The following is a 23,326-nucleotide window of genomic DNA, read 5'->3' as shown; positions in this document are numbered from 1 at the left end:
GGCCAAAAAAAAAAAAAAAAAAAAAAAAAAAAAAAAAAAAGAGAAACAGCACAGGATTTGAGCTTTTGAGGCAGACTTTGTCAAAAATTATTTCAGGAGTTCGTTTTTTTTCATTTCCTTCTAAATTAAAGACATTGTACTGAACTTTAAATTTTCATATAACTTTAGATTCTGCCGAGGTCATTCCAATCCAAATTTCAGTTGATGAACCATTCTATAAGCTTTACCGTATCTTCTTTAAAGCTTGCAGATTATTAAATGAATCTTGTTCAAAATGATTTACAGTTAAATGTTTCTAAATAGGCATCTTATTAATTCAATAAATCCAAAGGCAGCTTTAGGATCAAGAGAGTTTATTGAATTTATACAACATGACATACCCTTAAGTGCTTTAAATTATGTATATCAAACCTATGAAATAACGAAACCTGTTATATAAATACACACACAAGGATTTTTGTAAACCTCATTGTTTTTAGAGTATTTACAGTATTTTTAGAGTAATCCATTTTATTATGAGACTCCACCTTTGAAAAAAATGTACTTATTGCAGAAGGTGTAAAAGTATAATTCTTTTCATTAGTACCTAAATGAGTAGGCCAAAACTCATAAAGTTTCAAAAATTTGCATGGATTTTGATTGTTGAATTGGGTCTCACTTCCCCACGTGTGAGGTGGGGAGTGGGAGGGAGTTAGCTCTCGGATCAGCCCAAGAATTTATTTGCTCCTCAGTGTACTGGCAGTTATAACAGGGGTTTCTGATCCCAGGACCTGGGAATCCTATGATACAGGAGAGTAGATGAAGGTAGAGAGTATTTTCTCTTTTCTGGGCATAAACCTTTTCCTTAGCAAAATTGTAGAATGAGCCATTTGACTCTAAGATGAAAAACTGTATTTCCCTTAAATGGCAAACTTGAGGTTGGGCAAGGAGGACTTCCTAAAATCAGCAGGCTTTCTCCTTTGTTTCAGTAGTTAATGTGACTGTGATCATTTTAGATGTGCCCTTCCTACAGCTCTAGAAGTAGTTCTCAAAGGGCAATTTAAATATCAAAAAAGATGAGGGATTTGTTAAAATGCAGATTTTTTGGCCTAGTCATGCAAAAAAAAAAAACCTTACAATTCGATGGGTCTGGACCCTAGGAATATGCATTTTTGACCGACTCCCCAGAGGAATCAGATTAGACCACACTTTCAGAATCATTGATCTAAAATTGCTCAAAATTTCTTTTCTCACAATGTTTCTAGTGGTATCACAGCCCTCAGCAACAGCAATGGAGAAAGTATGTACCTTAGAAGTTTAGAATGCAGGGACTTCTTGAAATTTGAAGGGTTTGGACTATCCCCCAAAATGAAATATTGTGCTCTGCCCCAAGCTGTGATAGAATGTTTACATACATAACATGTGGAATAGTTTATTGAATTAATTAAAATCTTCATGCTTCAGAGATTCTTCTTTAACTGAATGCTAAGAGTGTAATGATGCTATTACCAAATTATTACCAAAGTAAAACGCTTATATTACTTATACCAATATTTTCTGGATCCAAAGTCATTTGTTTAATTAATGCACCAGTAGTCCTACAAGTTTCCAATTTAAAAAAGAAAATCTCTTATGAACTCAAAGAAGGCTAATATTTTTAATCTAGAAAATTGAGTTATACCACGTAGGAGGTTTCTTTTATATTTAAATAATGCTGTGAAGTTGCATTCTAATGGCACCAACATATCAATAGGAAGATAGAGAGTATTTTTACAAAATTTAAAGTTAAGAATTTTCTTTTTTTTTTTTTTTTTGCACCACAGGCATGCAGGATCTTAATTCCCCCACCAGGGATAGTACCCGTGTAGTATTTTTACAAAATTTAAAGTTAAGAATTTTTTTTTTTTTTTTTTTTTTGGCTGCACCACAGGCATGCAGGATCTTAATTCCCCCACCAGGGATAGTACCCGTGCCTCTTGCAGTAGAAGCATGGAGTCCTGACCACTGGACCACCAGGGAATTCCCAAAGTTAAGAATTTTTAAATATTTTAAATTAGGATGCCCATTTCCACCTGTCTTGTGTGTTGACCTTAACAATGTATAAGAACTCTAGGCAGGTATGTGTTGGGCAGTCCCCAGTGTGTCTGCTTCATCTGTCTAAGGATAAAGCAAAACCAAGTCTTCCTGATTTTGGAAAATTCATTTTAAAGAAATGCTTCTTTAAATCCAACTCAATTATTCAAACAGGACATTTTTTTCCTAAAGAAAATCTGAACTGTTCTATCATTCTTTCATTGTTATGTGACAATGATTCACAAGAGGTAATTTCATATCTCGTCACCACTTCTTAGTACTTTTTTCCCCTAATGAACGTCTTTCTAGGAATACCACATGCTGTCCATCTCTCCCCTTCCTGATCCTCAGGGACCAGTGATGGATGTCATTCAGCTGCTGCCTTATTGGTATTCCCTGTGGAGTAGCAGCTGAGAGAAAATGCATTCAGGGTGTAGAATGTTAACAGAAAATAAATTTTAAAAAACCTCTAACGAGAGTGGGGCATATGTGGTCTGGTGCTCTATGGCAGCTTCACATTAGCTACAAATTTTCTGCTTGCCACAAACAGTTGTTAAAAAAAATAAGAAGGAAGAAAAGACAGAATGAGCATAGCAGTGGGGAGGTTTGATTGTTTTCCTTCCCCACAAATTTGCCAGAGACCATCAGAAAATCAGAGCGCAATGCTTGATCGTGCTGACCCTTCTTACCTTACTTTAAACAGATTAAGAATGGTCCATAAAAACCAGATTAGGTAATAATTAGAGTGTGTTTAAGTTTACAGTAGGCACGTACAAATATATGAATCTTATTCCTGATGCTTTAGTAGAAATAGTGTTTATATATACAATGTTAAAAATAACCATATATGAATGTATATGCATGTATACTATATAATAAAATAATTGCCAATAAGTGTATTGCTGCATGTAAAAATCTGTGTCCAGTGAATAAAAGACCTATAGAAGCAATTTATTTAAGAAGAACTGTTAGAAATCTATAGGAAAAGAATGTCAAATTCTTTAGGTCTAACTTAAGCTAAGCAAATAAATAATCCCTCGCCTAAAGGAGAACCAACTCAACAATTTTACTAAATCATCAATACAAGAGTCTCAAAATCAAAGTCACCTCACAAGTAGATTATTTAGAAAGCACTATGTCTTTATCATGTTTGAGTTAAAACTATAATGCAATTAGGTTTTTTATAAACAAATGCTGTTAAATCATAGCTTAAATTTTTTAAAATGACATATTTATGTGTCTGATCATCTATTTGAGGTAACATTTTCATTATTTACCTAATAATACATTTATCTAATGGATGGTAGATCTCAATAGAGAGCCTTAATTTAGCAAATGCATTTGCTTAGCTGATAAAATCACATTTGTGCTTTTATTTAACTCTAAGTGATATCTGAATGTCTTTCAATAGATAAATAGCTCTTGATATGAAAATGAAAACAGTAGATTGAAAATGGAAAGGTAATATAATGCTATCTTCAATACTGATTACTGATAGGAATAAAATATAGTATATGTGACCCAGACATATTATTTGGAAATATTTTAGTGATGTGTCTTCATCAATAAAATATGGCCCCCAAATAACTAAGATACTAAAAATGAACATCCAAAAGTGTACTCATATTCCTAGTTGCTAGATAAGTATTTTGGTACTCCCATATATAACTGGAATGAATTTTTACATACTGTATTTATGGACAAAAAATAAAGATATGCTTGGTACGTTTAATCTGGTTTCATGTGATCATTTTCTTTTGTGTGTGATTATTTTCTTTCTTAAAAGGCAATCTAAAATGCAAAGTATTTTAGGATCTTGATAATAATTTTAAAAAAGCATATAAGTGAATCAGAAGATTAATTTTCCTGTCTTCTATCACAATAAAATAGTCCATTCAAAATATTTTCTCTTTATTTACTACATTTTTCCTACCCAAATTATTGCATAAATAACATACAGCTTTGTTAGAGATGATAATTAATATTTTTAATTGATTCAAGGCAATATAATCATCTTTAAAATTGAAGAAAGGTTTTTGGGCTCCAAAGATTTAATCACTCATATGCTTTAAATGTCAGTATTACTTTAAAATAAAAGAAAATTAGTTAAATTAAAATCTTTGTGGACTACTACAAAAAAAATCTCTTCCTTTCTTCTTTCCTTCCTTCTTTTCCTTTTTAAAATACACTTTCAAAAAATACACCTTTTCCCTCATATAAATAAATGTTTCCAAATATTACTTGTGAATTCAGGGGAAAAAGTGATTCAAAGATAATATACAAGAGTGGATTGCAAAGACAAATGCCATATAATTTCACCTGTATGTAGAATCTTAAACAAAAAGAGTATAGATTGCAAATTTCATATCTTGTTTGTACCTTATAGTGGGGAAAATTATCAGTTTCACTGTCCAAATAGCTTACTCAGTAACAATATTTTTAACTTCTTTAATGCAAATCTTATGGAAACAATTCCTTAATTTTAGCCCTCAAATAAAATTATTAAAACTCTCAGAATAAGGACAAATTTTATTTTGCAACACCCCTAAAAACATTTATAGGAATAGTCTATACAGAGCAGATCCCACATTCTGTGTGGGGAAGCTCAGGACTGTAGCAACTTGGAACCAGGAGTGGATTTAGGGAAGGAAAGATTCAACAAAGGCCAGAGATGTGTGACAATACAGCCCTCAGCTGACCTCTTAAAACTCCACCCTTTTATGCTTACAAGCACCTTTCTTTAAAGAATATCAGGTTTACATTCCACCTCCATGTAAATGCTCTATTTCTATGAAGTACGGGTGTTAAGTTTGACATCACTCTTATTGAAAAGCAGCACAATATGTAAGATACAGAGCTTTCTATGGTGATAAATTTTGTCACTGGACAAACTGGATTTAATAATTCAATGTATATTCTAAATTATATGCTCTTGCAGAGCTACAGGAATGTATGGACACTTTTTATGATACTTATTCTATATGATTTGAACATACACCCCTTAATAAACTCCTTGAGAACTGTCAGTTTCCTGTATTACTGTTCTTCAAAGAATACACAAAGGACAGAGTATGTGTCCTTTAAATAACTTCAGATACTAACTCAAATCCTCTTTTAAAAATGCTTCAAAATGCATCTTTAGATATGTGAACACAGTTTAGTATTTCTATAAATAAATTTTAATTCCCAAATTATTGTATTTCCTTTCAGGTATATTCACTTATACAAGTCTTTTACTCCCACGTAAAGTCTGATCTTGGTCTTTTTTCAGTTTTTAATTTCACTGCATCTGTTTCTTGCCCAATACTCTCCTAGAACCTCTGGCCACCTCCTCTGAATGTTTACCTTTCTGTTCATGATTGGACACCACTGCAGCATCTTTCTTGTCCTTCTCTTTGGGTTTAGGTGATGTTTTCTGTGCTTCTTTTACTTTTGCAGCTGTTTGCTTCACCTTCTCCTGTTTCGCACCTTTCACTTCCTTTTTAATCTTTTCTTCAGTCTTTTCTCTAGTCTTAGCTTTCTTCTCTTCTGTATGGAATTAAAGAAAAGTTGAAGTATTATATATATATATATATATATATATATTCAGCATTTCATCTTTCATTTGTTGTTAAGAACACTTTTAAAAGAAAGAGAACAGAAAAACAAAAAAATTGTGTCACTGACATAAATACTTGTGACTTTCATTAGATTTTTATATAGTTTATGAAGTGGCATGTCAGATTACTAAAAAAATGTAACTAACTTGAAAGTTGGACTCTTTCTTAATTTGTACATGAAAACATTACTTTTTAGGTAGTCAGGAACTAAGTATATCAACAAGGAAGAATTTGGATTCTGGAGGGAAGTATATATATAGACATGTTCAGTGAAAAGCCATGTCCATACCAAAGAGCCCAATAAGAGACCTTTTAAAACGATATGATCATTTTTGTCCACAACTGAAATAGCTTAAAAGTCATTCAAGAAACTGAATTGTCAACACAATATTTTTTTTTTTTTGCGGTACGTGGGCCTCTCACTGTTGTGGCCTCTCCCGTTGCGGAGCACAGGCTCCAGACGCGCAGGCTCAGCGGCCATGGCTCACGGGCCCAGCCGCTCCGCGGCATGTGGGATCGTCCCGCACCGGGGCACGAACCCGTGTCCCCTTCATCGGCAAGCGGACTCTCAACAACTGCGCCACCAGGGAAGCCCCACAATATTTTTTAAAGGTAACTATTATGAAGGCAAATGTAAAATTATTTGCACTGGTAATGACTAATAGAAACAAAACAATAAAATCCACTAAGGGATAACTCAGACATTTAGTCTCTAATGATGTGACTTTAAAGCGATGGAAAGAGAACAAAATTAAGATGTTGGCTCCTGCTTATCTTAATTGAAAAATAATAATTCAGGTGACTTTTAAAGCCCTTAAATATATCCTAGAAAACAGAAAGTGCTATAAATTAGCATATATGTGAATATATATAAATTATGATACATATATTCTATACATTCATATTTTATTCTGATATTATTACATGTATTGGGGGAAGGGAACTGGGAATGTGAACTAATCAGTCTGTGAATCTTTCAATTATTTTTAAAAAGCAATAATAATATAGTACACATTTGTGGAAAGTGTTTATAATAGAAGTTGCATATTGGACATTATTTATTCTATGGAATCACAGATAATCACTAGACTTCATAGTAAGTCTACTATAGTGTTGGACCCTCTAACGTCATTTGCCCATGTAATGGGTAGCTTTTATTGTGACTCATGTTGAAGACTTTGATGAAAATATTATAATCAAGTCTCTTGACTTTAGTACACTTTTGAGCCTAAGACAAGATAATATTATGAAGTTCTGCAAAGAGAAGAAGGAAAATGCTAATGCTTGATGCTTGTGAAACCACAATATCACCTGTGGTACTGCATTTAACTGAATGAACTCACACCTCCCAAAGCACTGTTAAACTTCGCAGGGAAATCTTGATGCTGTGTTAGGGGTAGGGGATATTTCTATCAAAATAAATTGGGAAACACTTAAGCTAAACTGGTTTCTTTACTATGGAATTTCTCAAAGCTAAAGTGCATTAAGAATCTTCAAGGAGGGAGATTATGCTACCCACTGTTTCCCAAAGTTACTGACCATAAAACTCTCATAGAAGAATCACCCAATTACTCCACAAACTTCCAACATCTTTGTGGCTTCTGTGACTACAATCAACTGGGGATTTTCTTCTACTCCCTTTAAACCTTTTCTAAGTTTCCTTTACTGCTTTCTGCTCCTTCCTACAGCAGACACATACATTTCTATGACTGAAACCATCAGCTCTGTGCAAATGACTTTAAATCAACATCATTCCAGGACCCCACACCAAAATATTTATTCATTTCTGCTTGGAGAGAAAGTTCCTCTGAGATGGCCAACAGCACCTCAGAGTCATAAAATCCACATATGTTCACCTAACAAACCCCTCCAGAGAGCCTAGCATGACCTAGGCTCAGAGCCTGCTGCCAGTGGTCTGAAGATTGGCGGGACAATGTTCCTATCTGAGGAGAGCTGACTAAAAGCCTGTGATACCCAATTAAAAAAATATGAAAACAAAACAAAACCACAAAACCCTGTGATATCTGGCTTCATCATTTCTCCTCTCATAGCATCTTTCCAAAAGTTTCTTCCTCCAGTAGGCTACTTTCTTTTTAAAAAAATATCTCATGTATTTTCCACATGTCAAATATTACCAAGCTATACTGTCTACGTTTTTCATATTTTACACACATATTAAATCCCTTTGTGCTCAATTCATATGCAGCAAATGACTCTGCCATTGGAATTAATCATTTCTTCACCCGAGATTAAATTTGTCTCAACTTTTTTTTAGGTACACGTTATTCCCTACTACTTACCTTGTATTACAGATGGCTGTTCACATATCTGTCTTCCCTACCATACTGAGAGCAACTTGAGGATAGGAACTATATTATTCATTTTTGTAGCAACATAATGTCTAACTAACACAGTGCTTTTTTCAGAGAAAACAAAGAATAAATGTTTATGAATGAACAATCAAGAAGAGAAAACTGTAATTGTTTCACTATGTTCAGATCATGTGTACAACATACTGACATATAGATTACATATGTAAATATGTGTTTAGAAATGGGCTTGAAACAACCTGGAAAATTTGCCAACTGTTTTTTTGCTTATACTTTTTATATGTGAAATTATTATTTTGGTTACCCTAAATGGCACCTAGCTACTTCTTGTAGGTAGCAGTTGATTTAACCTTAGCTTTGTACTATGAAATTAAAGATATGTGAAATTAAGATCTACTTTTAGTGCCATTGTAATTTATAAATGAGAAAAGGTAATTTTCTTAAACACGAGACTACATCTAAAACAAATTCTTTTTTTTAAAAACAAATTCATTTTTATCAGTGGTTTTAAGTATAAAAATAACAAATTTTTCTCTATCTATTTTAGACATTTTTAGTGATCTTCATCTTTGAAACAGATAATGTTGCCTCACATTTAAACAAAAATGGGTGAGAACTCAACAATGGTGTGGATATAATGTGGAAAATACCATAAAATTAAAGCAACACCCAACTTATATTTATTTTTATCAAACTGGGTAGGTGTTCTTAAATTTTGTACCAAATACTTTTCCTGATTTTTCTCAGAAAGAATTTAAGTGACATTTGCACTTAGGAGTTCATTTAGGAACAAAAAAGCAAAAAGAACTGTCATGTTCAAATCACCCAGCTCAGTTTAGGAAGACACTTAATTTATGACTTTTATCAAATGGAAAACAAATGGTCTAACCAAAAGAATGACATCAGCATATTTGATCCAACTTTGGAATTAGTAATAACTGTTAGCATCTGAACCAGAATCAAAATGTCTTAAAGTAGGGAAACCGCATTACCCAATAAACATACTAACATACTATACATTTTGGGAGTTAGGAAATAACCCATTTCAACTCTCATTCATTAAGGAACTACCAGTTGCTTAACTTTCTCTCTCTCGCTCTCTCTCCCTCTCTCACTTATATTCTTATTAAAGTATTTGTGATTTTTCAGCAGGCCAGGCTGACTCATGATGGCCCTTAACGATTCCCACCTTCTGGTATTCATACCCTTGTATAATCCTCTCCCCTTGAATATGGGCTGGCTTATGAATTTGCTGCTAACCCACAGTATGTAGCTTCCATGATTACTTTACATAAGATTGTTATTTCTGTCTTGCTAGCTAATTTGCTCTCTTGCTAGCTGATTCGCTCTTGCTGGGTTTGATAAAGCCAGCAATATTGGTGAGACTCATGTGGCAAGAAATGAGGATGGTCTCCTGCCAAAAGCCAGGAAGAACTGAGACTCTTATGCAACAGGCCTTGAGGAACTGAATCTTGCCAACAGTCATTTAAATGAACTTGGAAATAGTTCTTCCCCAGCTGAGACTTCAGATGGGACTGCAGCCCTGTCTAACACATTGATCTCAGTTTTGTGAGACACTGTAAAGCAGAAGACTGAGTTGAGCCATGTCCAGATTCTTGGCCCACAGAAACTGTGGGATAATATATGTGTGTTGATTTCAGCCACTAAATTTGTGGTAATTTTTTACACATAAAGAAATAATTAATACAGTATTAAGTAAATATTTGTTAAAGGAATAATGGATGCTTGAAGGACTTTATTTAATTATCTTTGGAAAGAATACCTGATTTATACTCACTTGGGGTTTTGTCTTAGTTCAATTACATACTAGCTTTATAATCTGGACAAATTGTTTTCTCTCCCCAGAAGTAAATTTCATCATCTGTTAAATTAGGTGATTAATTGGGATAATCTCTAACATCCCTACTAGCTTTAAGTTTCAATTCATCCATCTTAACTTCAATAAAATGATGTTTGGTTACCTCACAGAAACATTTAGTAAAAAATATATCTGCCTCAAATATCTAATTATTTTACATTGTGTAGATAAACACATTAAATTTTGAAAATACATTCCAATTTTTATCTACATGCTTAGACCCTTGAAAATATACTAGATTTCTAAAATATACTGATCACATAAAACCTGTATTTTAAAATACGAGGAGGGAGCAGGAGATAAAATGGCCAAGTAGGAGGACACAGAGCTCACCTGCCCCCATGAACACATCAAAAGTACATCTACATGTGGAGCAATTCTCACTGAAAACAAACTGGAGACTGGCAGAAAGACTTTTTTTTACAACCAAGCCTCTAAGAAAGATACACACAAAATCAGGCAGGAGGAGAAGCAATTAGGTTGTGACCTGTACCTCTAGAAGGGGACACAGAAGAGGAGAAGGATTAACTAGGCTTGCAGATTACCCCCTGGGGAGTGAGCAGTTCGAAACACATATCAGTCACCGCAGTCCTCAGGTCCGACACCAGGAGTACCAGTCCCCTTAGCTGGTTTGAAAACCAGTGGGACTGACAGCAGGGCTGTAAGAAACCTAGACTCTGCTCTGGAAGAGTACACACATGCTCACTTACTCCTGAAACAAAGCAGAGGAAGCAAACTGAACGGTCTGAGATTCTAGCCAGTTTCCAGCGACTACCCCAGCTCATGCCCCAGCCTAAGCTGAGCACCCACTCTAGCCAAGTTTGCTCTGTGGTGCAGTTCTACCCTAGGGCAAAGGCTGCCACAGCTGAGGAGAGTGCGTGGTTATAAAGGATAGAGCCGGCTCATCTTAATTGGGTGACAGCAGTCGTTCCTGGCACTTATGGAGGCAGCAGATGGGGAGTGGACCAGAATTCTGACTGGGGTGCTGGGACCACCCCAGCCTGCACCCTGAATAACGCTGAGTACACACTCCAGCCCCTCTTGCTGCAGCACTGCTCCGCTCTGTGCTGAAGGTGCCAATGCCCAGAGCAGGGAGAGCACGCACTTAGAGGGAACAGAGCCAGCTTGGTCCCAAACATCAGGGCTTCTCCTCCAGCAACTTGGGACCTGATCCAGTCCACGATAGGGCGGTGCTAGCCTCTGAACAGAGGAGAAGCCCAGGCTCACACCTAGCTCTGGCCCTAGACCCTCCGTCTCCAGCTCCACATCCTACCATGGTGAGAGCTGCCTGCACAACATGGGGGAAGATGAGACTCATGCTGACGTCAGATCCAGCCCTCCCACCAAAGCCACTTGGCACATGCAGACTATAGGGGCACTCTCACATAAAGACACCCCTTCAAGACTGGGATAGGTTACTGTTTCACCTAATTTCATAGAGATAGTTGAGAAGAGAGGGGAATTTGTTTTAAATGAAGGAACAAGAAAAAAACTCTGAAAAAACATCAAATGAATCAGAGATAAATATTACCAGATAAAGAGTTCAAAGCATTAGTAATAAGAATGCTAACTGAATTAGTGAAAATAGATGAACACCATGATAATTTTAGCAAGGAACTAGAAAATATAAAAAGAACCAATCAGAACTGAAGAATATAATAACTGAAATGAAAAACACACTAGAAGGAATTAACAGCTGACTAGGTGATAAAGAAGAATGCATAAGAGATCTGGAAAATAAAATAATGGAAATCACCCAATCAGAACAGCAAAAAGAAAAACAATTTAAAAAAATGAGAACAGTTTAAGGGACCTCTGAGACAACATTGAACAACACAGTGTTCACATCATAGGGGTCCCAGGAGAAGAGAGAAAGGGGTCGAAAATGTATTTGAGGACATTATGGCTGAAAACTTCCTGAACCTGGAGAAGGAAACAGATGTCCAGGTACAGGAAGCACAGGGGGTCCCAAAGAAGATGAACATCCAAACATATCATAATTAAAATGGAAAATATTAAAGATAGAGAATTCTAAAAGAGCAAGAAAAAAACAGAGTCGTACAAGGGAATCCCTATAAGGCTATCAGATGATTTTTCTGCAGAAACTTTGCTGGCCGGAAGAGAATGACCTGATATATTTAAAGTGCTAAAAGTGAAAAACCTACAACCTAGGATATTCTATCCAGCAAGACTATCATTTACAACTGAAGGAAGATAAAGAACTTCTCAGAAAAGCAAAAACTAAAATAGTTCATCAAGACTAAATAGGCCCTAAAAGAAACGTTGAAGGGTCTTCTCTAAGTGGAAAAGAAAAAGCTACAAGAAATAATAATCTATAGGAAAAGAAAAATCCCACTAGTAAAGGCAAATGTATAGTAAAGGCTGTGGATCAACCACTTAAATAAGCTAGTACAAAGATTAAAAGACAAAAAACTCATAATTCATCTATAACTGCAATAAATGGTTAAGGTATAAGCATGAAGATGTAAAACATGACATTAAAAACACAAAACGTGGGGCACTCACAGATATAGAGGACAAGCTAGTAGTTTACCAGTTGGGAGAGTGAAGGGAAAAGGGGCAAGATAGGAGTAGGGGACTAAGAGGTACAACCCATTACATGTAAAGTAAATAAGGTACATGGATACAATACAGGAATATAGCCAATATTTTATAATAATTTTAAATGGAATATAATCTATGAAAATTTTGAATCATTATGTTGTATACCTGAAACTAATATAATATTGTAAATCAACTATACTTCTATAAAAAACATTAAATTTTTAAATTAAAATTAAAACATAAAAATATTAAAAAGACAAATATTATATGACATATTTATATATGGAATCTAAAAAATAATACAAATGAACTTATTTATAAAACAGAAAACAGACTCAGTCATAGAAAACAAACTTATAGTTACTAAAGGGGAAGTTGGGGAGGGATAAATTAGGAGTATGGATTTAATAGATATACTTCTCTATATAAAAACTAGATAAACAAGGATTTACAGTATAGCACAGGGAACTATAGTCAATATCTTATAATAACCTATAATGGAAAAGAATCAGAAAAATATATTTATATATTTATGACCGAATTGCTTTGCCATATATCTGAAACTAATACAATATTATAAATCAACTATACTTCAATAAAATATATATATATAAATAAAATATGAGGAAGCAATTTGAATTTAGTAGATAAGACTGAACTATCAGAACCTGTATTTTTCTAACATCAAACGATTTGTAGACAAACTTAGAATAAAAACTAGTTGATGTAATCTTCCAAAGTTTATAACATTACGTTGATATTCTAACTGAATTTTTCTTTGGTGTATTATCAAGACAGTTAAGGCCCTCAATGCTTAAAATATTGATCAGGTTGATGCATTATCCTTCTTGGAAAATGAAATCCTTAATTTTAGTGTTCTAAAATTAAATTCAAGGTGTAATACTGATCCAAACTGTAAACCAGATATGTTGCACTGGTTTCCTCTTGTTATAGTAACTACCACAAATTTAGCTGCTTAACCTAGCAATCATTTAATATCTTCTGGTTTCCACGGTTCAAAAGTCTTGCCATAATGTGGCTCAAATAGGTTTTCTGCTTAGGGTCCACAGTGCTAAAATCAAGTTGTCAGCAGGGCTGCATTTCTTACTGGATACTCTGGGGAAGAGTTGGCTTCCACACTTACTCAACATGTTGGCAGAATTCATTCCCTTCTCACACTTTCCATGTACCTCCCTCAATTTTCAAGCCAGTAGTGAGGGCCCAAGTCCTTCTGACACTTCAAATCTTCCTCTTCTGCCACATCTCTATGTTTTTAAAGGTTCGCGAGATTACACTGAGCCCTGGATAATTCAGGATAATCCCCGTATTTTAGATCCACCTTAACTACTTCTGCAAACTCCTTTTACCATGTAATGTAACCTAGCTAAGGGGATGCCACCAAGGGATGAAGGTAATGGGGACCAAAATTCTGCCCCCTACATATGGGAAAGCTCTTCATTTTCTTCTCACATTTGGAGATGCTCTATTATTTTAAGTATTCAGTTTTATTATTCTTTTAGATATTAAATTTTAAGTGTAAGGCCAAATTAAATTTTATGTAAAGGAAATGGTGAATGCTTACAATCATCCAGCTACCTGTTACTCAAAATGTAATCTTTTAAAGTAAAAAGTATAATTTACCTTTTGCCACTGTCTTTGTTTCTGGTTTTTCTTTTTTCTCAATTTTTTCCTTGTGAATTGCTTAAACAGAAAATTTTATATTAGTATACACTCTTAATAGATTTCAAGCATTTTCTTTACTTCAGTATTATAGCCACCAAAATCATAAGCTAGTTTGAAGATTGATGACATTAATGAGCCCAATTCAGGAATAAAATATTACTAATTTAATAAAAACTGTATAAAACTTAATTTAAAAGACTTGGCATTAAGACTTAGAAAGCATTTTGAAAGCTAGTCTCACCCTCCTGTTTAAAATTATCATTCTAAGTAGAATTTTAGAATAATAGCTTTCAGGAAAGACAAACAGAGAGAGTAATTTTATAAGAATTTGTTGAAAGATACATCATTTTATCAGGAGGAAGCACTTTTACAATTAAAAGAAATAACTATCAGGACTACAGCTTTGATTAAGAACACTGTGTCTCAACAAGGACACAACTGACTTTTAGAGAACAATTTCTCAGTCTGAGGGATTGTCTTATGCACTGAAAAAATGCTTAGCTTCCCTGGTCCCCACTTACCAAATGCCCGTCACTCCAATGACATTTTAACAACCAAAATGTTTCCAAATACTTACTAAGGGAAGCACCTATGGTTGAGAACCACTAATGGGTTATAAGGTAACCATCAAAGATTACTGATTGAGAGCAACTTCTTAACTGAATGGTACCTGACATGATACCTGAAACATTATACCTTCTAGTTGTTTATGTAATAGATTAATAACAATAGTCAATAATTGTTTATAAAACAATATAAATTTATTTTATCAACTTCTATTTCACTTATATAGACTAGTAAAATCTTGTCTCTCTTAATGGTTTAAGTAAAGGAGTTCTGCGAAGTACAACAGTATGAACAGGTTATCCTCATATTTCAAATGTATTAAACTGCGTGGTTTAGTAGTTTCCCAAATCACCATACATATTTCAACATTTACATAGTATTTATTAGAGAATAATAATGAGAGTTAAAGAAATTATGGAAAATTAAATGATAAGAGATTTTAATTAAAATAGTTGGGTTAAGGAAAGAGCCAAATTATTAGAGTGAAAAATTGGAGCCCTAATTATTTTCATTTCTCTAACTATATAGTACAAATATTAATGTCAATCAGTTTTACTTGTATTATAAAAGGAAAATGATGTGCTTAAAATATGTATTTAAATAATTATTCTTTTAAAATACAGTCTATGAATGGTTTCCCCAGAATTTTGGAAAGATGATGTAAGCCTCATAGAAAGTTTAGGGCACAATGTCCAGTTGAAGTCCATAAGATCATGGCAGCTGCAGAGTTACAAAGACAGCAGTTTCCTTCCCCTCCAGGGTTTCAGCCTTTCCACCTCTCAGCCTGGCCCATAGTCATCTCCACTACCATTTGGGGTTATGAGTAACAGCTTGGACAATATTCGCTGAAGGAGGGCACAATTCACTCAAGGTCATTGGGCTACAGTATAACTTAGCTCATAAAAAGCAAACTCCTTTAATTGGTATACAGTAAATAAAAGGACACAAGTGTTTTGCTTCTGCTTTTGAATTTGGACAAATTTCCTTCAAATGTATAATTTAGGGGCAACAAATTCTCAATTATTTTTCAATGAAAAGTATTTAGCCATTGGAAAGATGGAAAGAAATCACAAGAAATATCAGATTATTTCATTTAGTCAGAGTACACAGAACCTGATGCCGATAATTCTATGTAAGTCAATAGCAGGTAGGAAATGGACACCTGTTTCTAGAACAAAGAAGATGGCTGTATTGAAATTCATGGATATTATCACAAAATAAACATTAATAAAAGAACAACTATTTAATTCAAATTTTCAAATGTGAGTTTAGAATAAGGAAGAATGAAGCATGTTTCAACTCATCTGATTCCTAAGCATTGTAAAACATTCTAGCTAAGTGGAATGTTTCACAAAATAAAATTTCTCAGTAGGCTATGTGTATTGTGGATACATAAATCAGCTGAAATTTAGCCTAAATATCCTAGACGTGATCCATTCTAAAACAAGAGCAATCAAATTAAGTTAGAACTTCATTTTACATCATATGTTAAAATAGATTTTTGATGAATTAAAGTTAAATGTGAAATATAAGCCTAATTTTTTAAACTTGAGGAATATTAGTAATTACTGAATTAATCCTTGGATGAAGACTCAAGAGCAGAAATACCAAAAGAAAATATAAACATATCTAGCCCCATAAAAACTTAAGAACTTAAAACACATACATATATCACACATATGCACTCACACATGTTTATTCACACAGATAGAAACCCTTACATTAACTACAAAACTAACTATATAAGAAATATATCTGTAGGGCTTCCCTGATGGCGCAGTGGTTGAGAGTCCGCCTGCTGATGCAGGGGACGTGGGTTCGTGCCCTGGTCTGGGAAGATCCCACATGCCGCGGAGCGGCTGGGCCCGTGAGCCATGGCTGCTGCGCCTGCGCGTCCGCAGCCTGTGCTCCACAGCAGGAGAGGCCACAACAGTGAGAGGCCCGCGTACCGCAAAAAAAAAAAAAAAAAAAAGAAATATATGTGTAAACATAACAGATCAGTGATGTACACCCAAATGACACATACATGTATCATCAAGAGAAATGGGCAGTGAGTGTGAAGAGTTATACAAGAAATATGTATCACTAAAAATCACATTCAGAAAAAAAAAAAAAAAAAAAAAAAAAAAAAAAAAATCACATTCAGATCCCTCAATCTACAAATAACAAGCAATGAAAAGATATAGTGGAAGAAAATATCTCTATTTAAATACTATGCAGCTTTTTAAAAAGAATGAGGGAAATATCTATTTACTGATATGGAAAGATCTCTAGGGTACATTGTTATAAAGACAGAACATAGGACTAAATTTTGTGTAAAAATAGGGAGAGACAATAATGTATATTGTCTTCTAAATGCATAATGAATTTCTGAAAAGATGCACATAGAACTCATAAAAGCGGTTTACTGTGTGTATGTGTCGGTAGATAAGGAATGGGATCAGAGTGTGTGGGCAAGGCAGGAGAAAGCTTTTTGCAAGGTACCTTTATGTGTTAAACAATGAGTGTGCATTGCTTATTTTAAACAAATAAAACCTAAAACAGTTTTAAGTCCAGTCTAATATATAATCACAGAATGCAAGTTAAGGTAATGAAGTACACTTCCTTACCTATCAAATTGGCAATTATTTTCTGAAATAATATCCTCATTGTTGGCTAAAGCAATCTCAGAATTGCCAGGGGAAAAACTGATACATTTCCAGAAAGTAAATTGGTAACAGTTTGAGAGTCTTAAGTATTTTATTTCCTTCAACCAAGAAATTGTTCTTTTCACATTCAATTCTAAGGAAAATTATCATAATACAATTTTTAAAAATTAATTCATGGTCATCTAAGTTCGGACACAAAGAAGAAACGGTCAAACGGTGACAGACCAATGAGTAAAAACCACAATAAGAATAACTCCATACCTTTCTTTTCAGGTTTTCCTTTTTCTTTGTCTTTTTCTTTCTCTTTGTGTGTAACTGGAAAGGAATAGACAATATTTTTCATTTAAATAAAAAGAATAAAAGATAAGATGATTGAATGGCAGTCTTTGATGTCAAAAACTTATCTACTGCCTTTGGAAATCTTTCTTTAACTAGCATGAGGTTTTACACAGGCTTAAATGTTAAAATAATTATAGATATTTTAAATTTCTATTTTTATTTCATAACCAAGGACAAACTCATACCAAAACCAGGTCTGATTGCAAAGACTACCCCTCAACTTTTCCAAATTTTTAACTTCAACTTAATGAATTGGAAAAGTTTTAAAATGTATTATGCTATCTGCCAAAGAAGCCCAGCTCAATACTGGAGGAACACCAAAACTGTGAAGACAAAAATACAGAAAGAATCTTCTGAACCTGAGGCAAAGAACACTCAATCTAGATAGTATATGTTTATCTTCTACAGGAGATTTCCATGCAAGTAGGTTTTGAAAATATACTGGAATGAAACTGGAATGACACCAAACCCTTTCAAAGAAAACAAAATTTAATTCAATATGAGCTATGATTCAATTAATTAATATAGTAGGGCTCAAATTTAAGTTATAATCTTCCCCCATAATTCAGTCATAGCTCTTATTAATGGTACCTCCAATTATCCAAACTAGAAACTTGGGACTCATCCAGGATTCATCTTTTATTTTTCATTTTTGTCCACTTGCCAAGCTTTTGCAATCCTACCTATTAAATATTCCTTTTACCCATCTTCTTCTATCCAATATTACACTCCCTACTTATCATTTATGTACATGAAAATATAGAAAGAGCACCAGCTATGTGCTAAAGACTTCGTTAGGCAAGACAGACTTCATCCCTATCATTATGATGTCAACAAGCTAATGGATGATGGATGCTAAACAAATAATCCCAAAGGTAGTTAACTGCAGTTAGAATAATTGCTGTGAAGAAAATATTCAGGGTAGCATATCAATGTATAAAATGAGACCCAATCTACTCTGCGTGCTTGGGGAAGGTCTGCTGGTAGAAATGATATTTAAGGATGTGAAAGGTGAGAAGAAATTAACCTAGTAGGGGAGTAGGAAAGAGAAAGGGGAAAGAGACCATTTCAAAAGTGGGACTATGATGTCCTTCTTGGGCATATTATTATTATAAATATTATTACACTAATATCCTGAATAGTGTCTTGAACACTTAGATTTTGAGTTTTCTGAGTCTCAGAGTAGTAGTATGAAAATCTGATCATACCATTGATCTGATACGTGTTAGTATCTCCCTCATTGCTTAGCATGGTAATCTGTCACATGGTAGGTGCTATATCAAATATAAAAATATTTCATTGTTTTAGTGATCTGACATTTGCTTATCAATCCAATCTTACCTACCAGGAATCTCCCCTTGAACTTTACATTCCAGTTATAACAAAATGTTTGGGATTCCATAAACATGCCACATGCCCTCCTAATGCCTTTGTATCTCTGCCTGCTTGTGCCTTCACTTAGATTTCCCACACCCACATTTCCTCTGTTCCATGTACCCTTTCAGTCCTGGCTCAAATGTCTCTTCCTCTGCAGAGGGTTGGTTGATATCTACTTATTCCATATGCCAACTGCACCATGTGCATAATTCTATCTTATCCATTAAGTAATAATACAGCAATTGTTCATAAATCTGACTCCCAAGAAGGTGAACTCTCTTTAGGGGCTATGCCATATTGTTTTATTTTTGTATCCTGGCTCATCACATGGTGTCTGACTCACAGTGGACTCTTAATAGGTATTCTTGAACAAGGGAAATTCTAAAATATTATAAGAAGAGCTATTTTCATCTTCTAGTACAATTCTATTTACTGATGATTTGTATGGATATAATACGCACTGCTTGCTTCCAATCATTTAAATATTTTACAATTTGTTAAAACTTCTTTAAACCCAGTGAGAAACAGAAGAGAAAAAAAAATCGTAGATCATCTAGACATTATTTTTCCTTTCCACATTCAATGGTTCTTCTGGGTTTTCTAAGTTTCTAAGTTCAATATAAAAATCTCACAAAATAAGAGTAGGACACCAGCACTCACACATGACCACAGATAGCTTATTTCGGTTCCTTTGGATCACTATTAATTAAGCTGAAAAGCAAAAGAAAATCTTAGCAAAAGCAAAGCCTCTTTTAAAGTTTCTCTAGGGGAAAGGAAGTTTGCATGAGATAAGCTGTGCTTTCGAAACCCTGATTGGCAAGACCCCCAGGAGAAAACCTAATCTGTGTCTCTGCCTCTGTGAAGAACCAGACCTCAGCCACCTCCAACAGCTGGTTGTCCATTCCACTAAAGGATTTTCCGATTGACGTGTGCATGGGTATAAATGGGAGAATTAATACAAAATCAAAAGAGCAAGGGGTCTGAATTCAGGCTCAAATTAGCATATTAATGCCTTATTCCTGTTACCCTGGGGAAAAATCCAGTTCCTCGCAGCGAAGTTTTGATTTACAGACACAGTGCTGTATGCTGGAATTTCATTATCCTCCTCAGAAATGGTACCATAATACTGCTTAGTGAAGCAGCTGGAACCACACGCTCTAGGGAGCTGTTCAACATGGCAGGGAGCCACTGAAGCTTCTTGGATGGAAACTTCAAACTTTGGCAAGACTGAGCTCAAACACTAAGCTTTGAAATTGCTTTTATCAAAATAGTGCCACCATCAATAACTGCCTTAATAATCCCTCTAAAACAAAAATAATTTGCTGCAACAATTACATTTGCTCATACATCTCTTTGCTTAGAACTCACAGAAGTTTTCATATGAAAGAAGAAAAAAGTACTTTCCTCGTCACCAGCTCTGTTTGGTAAGTTACATCTTAGCTAGGATAGTTTTAGCTCAGGACAAAATAAGCTTGTTGCACCTGCTAGAGCTTACTTTGTTTGTCATCCTTATTTACAAAAAACAAAATTCCCTTCGGCATGCTGATAATTAAAAACAAATGGAATACACAAGTTGGAATGGCCCTGATGTTTGCCATCTGAGTTGGCATGGCCCTGCTGTTCCTGCACTTGCCCAGACTCTGACCTTTCCCTGGCCAGAACACTCAGCTCAGCTCAACTCCGAAGCACGTCTCTCACCCTCCCCATATGTTCTCTCTCCGGTACTCTGCCAGCTGTGCTCTGTGCTTTCACAGCTCTTGGCCCTGGAAAACCCCCAGGCGGGCTCTGTGTCTTTTTCTGAAGTGTATCAGAGTTCAGAGTGCGCCTGACCCTGGGTTCCTAACGGGCAAAACACGCTCAAGGGGCCAAGCAGCAGGCATTAGGGGCCAGGTTGTCAGAATCCTTTGCAGATCTCTCTGCTCTGAGTCGAAAACTCAAAAGTGTTGGCATCAAAAGTTCTAAAGTACTGATTTGTATAGGCTACTCTATTCTTCAATTGATGGTTAGCAAGAAAATTTAATTAAGTGAAACTCTGGAACCTCGTATTTGACTTCAGAGCTATTGGACTGGACTAAGCTTGAGTGTCTGAAGCAAAAGGAATTGGATAGATAAGCATGTAACAACTACACCTTTGCATTAGAAAACACTTTGGGGAGCACAGCTACCTGTAATAGATTTTGCTGATTTTTCTTTTAATTAATTTCTCTATTTCTCAGATTTCTGGCACTGCTGTTGAGAGAGGTATTAGCCCTGAAGTGGTCTATAAATTTTAAATAGGTCAACATTTTAAACAGTTTCATAAAATTCATATACACCCATGTTTCAATTCATCATTTTTTATGAAAGAGCAAGATACATATTCATTTTAAACCATTTAAAACAATTATCCTTTAGCCACCACTAAACAAAAATGCCAGATGTACTCTTGGTTAGTGTATATCTCTGTGTTTCTTTTTTTGTCGAATTTCCATTCTGTGCTAAGACAAAATGATCTACACACTTTATATGATAATGATGAACTCAGTAGAAAAGCATTCTTGAGTAGAGAAAATTCTCAAAGATTGTATTATTCATTCTTCTTAAAGGAAGAATTTATCATTTTTACTTTAATATAAGTACACAATTTTAGAGCTGATAGGAACCTAAGAGATCTATTAGCCTGAAGTTCTTTGTCCATTGATAAGAAAATACAGCCGCATAAGTGTCCATGGCAGAGTAGAAGAAGAATTCAGTTATTATGTTGCTAAACTAGTACTCTCCCCACAAGCTTATGCTGCCTTGTCCATCCCACATCCTGGGCAGACTTGTTCTTATGAGCCGAAGTGTACTGACTAGATTCTCCAAGCATGTTATCTACAATCTATCCTACAATAATGCACACACTTCTTTTTCATAATAAAATTACATTTGTTTATGTATTAAAGTGAAGATTAGGCAAATTACCTAAAGTTACAAAGCTCATCTGATACATATGCTTTCAATCACAAAAGAGATTTTTTTAATTCTAAAGGATTAGTTTTACTTTCAAGTCTGATTTAATTGTATGGGTAATTGCCCCTTCACCTGGGGCAACATGGCCATAGTCAGAACCATAATGATTTCCTCATAAGCAAACAATCGCTATGCAGAAGGAGATACATAGCTTTGTATAGGGCCTTCCTTCTCATTTTACAGGTTTATCATTCACAGCAGCCAAAGAAGAAAATAAAATATATTTTGTACTTTAAGGAGAAAATTAAGTACAGCTGAGAGAAGGCAAAAGTAAATTTATACAACACAGGCTAACTAAATTAACCTGTGGGCTCTGAGAGCATTTTCACAAAGGGCTCCAGGATATTTAGATACATTTTAACATCCTGCCCTCTTTGGCTTTTGAGCCTCATCTTCAGCCCTATGCCTTTGCCAGCCTATGATTCCGGTCCTATAATTGTTTCTCAGAAAGGATCCTAAACCAGTCAATCAGGATGATTGTTCTCTATTAACCCTTTTGAAAAATGTTCCGCTGACTTTGTGCATGTGATACTGTTATGGGTTTAATTACGTTAGCGAGAAAAGATATGCCGACGTCCTAACCTCCTGTACCTCAGAATGTGATCTTATTTGGAAATAGGGTCTTTACAAGAGGTAATCACGTTAAAATCAGGTCAGTAGGGTGGCTCCTAATCCAATATGACTGGTGTCCTTATGAAAAGGGGAAATTTGGACACAGAGACAAATATGCACAGCAAGAAGGGACAGAGATGCAGGGAGAACACCATTTGAAGGGAAAGGCAGAGACTGGAGTGATTCATCTACAAGCCAGTGAATGCCAGCAAATGCCCCTGAAGCTGGGAAAAGCCTGCAGATTCTCTCTCACAGCCCTCTTAAGGAACTAACCCTGCTAAAACCTTGACTTTGGACTTCTAGCCTCTCTAACTGTGAGACAATACATTTCTGTTATTTTAAGCCTCCCAGTTTTTGGTACTTTGTTACAACAGCCCTAGGAAACGAACACTAACACTAGTCACTGGGCTTCTCTTGTGCTCCTTCAACCAAGTTCCCACCTGGTTCCTTGAGGACTGACCCCTGACCTAGCCACCTGAGTTGGCACCTTAGTTCCCAGTATGGTGTTTGGAACAAAGTAAGTACAATAAATAAATTAACATGTATTACTGCCTAACAGCTATAGCAAGTTTTTCTATTTATACCATCTGTCTGCCAGGACACTCCCCCATTCCCACCAACTGGGCCACTCAGATGTTAACTACATGCCATTCATCAGCACACACTCTGCTGTGTAAATTTCCT

The 23,326-nt window shown here is 35.1% G+C and overlaps 1 protein-coding gene across 1 annotated transcript in view; it reads right to left on the bottom strand.

Moving 5' to 3' along the window:
• Positions 1-23,326, bottom strand: part of TRDN (triadin) — a 372,172-nt gene that overhangs the window by 248,877 nt on the left and 99,969 nt on the right. Inside the window, exons 6-8 of the mRNA XM_024759083.1 lie at positions 17,585-17,638; positions 14,067-14,126; positions 5,398-5,580 (exon numbers count right to left, since the gene is read on the bottom strand). Coding sequence (XP_024614851.1) covers positions 5,398-5,580; positions 14,067-14,126; positions 17,585-17,638 — 297 coding nt within the window. The remainder of the gene's footprint in view (positions 1-5,397; positions 5,581-14,066; positions 14,127-17,584; positions 17,639-23,326) is intronic.

The sequence above is a fragment of the Neophocaena asiaeorientalis genome, unplaced genomic scaffold, assembly GCF_003031525.2.
Source record: "Neophocaena asiaeorientalis asiaeorientalis breed wild unplaced genomic scaffold, Neophocaena_asiaeorientalis_V1.1 scaffold5, whole genome shotgun sequence".
Taxonomy (NCBI): Eukaryota; Metazoa; Chordata; class Mammalia; order Artiodactyla; family Phocoenidae; genus Neophocaena; species Neophocaena asiaeorientalis.
Note: the sequence above shows the minus strand (reverse complement) of the source record. Positions and strands in the feature narration are given on the sequence as shown.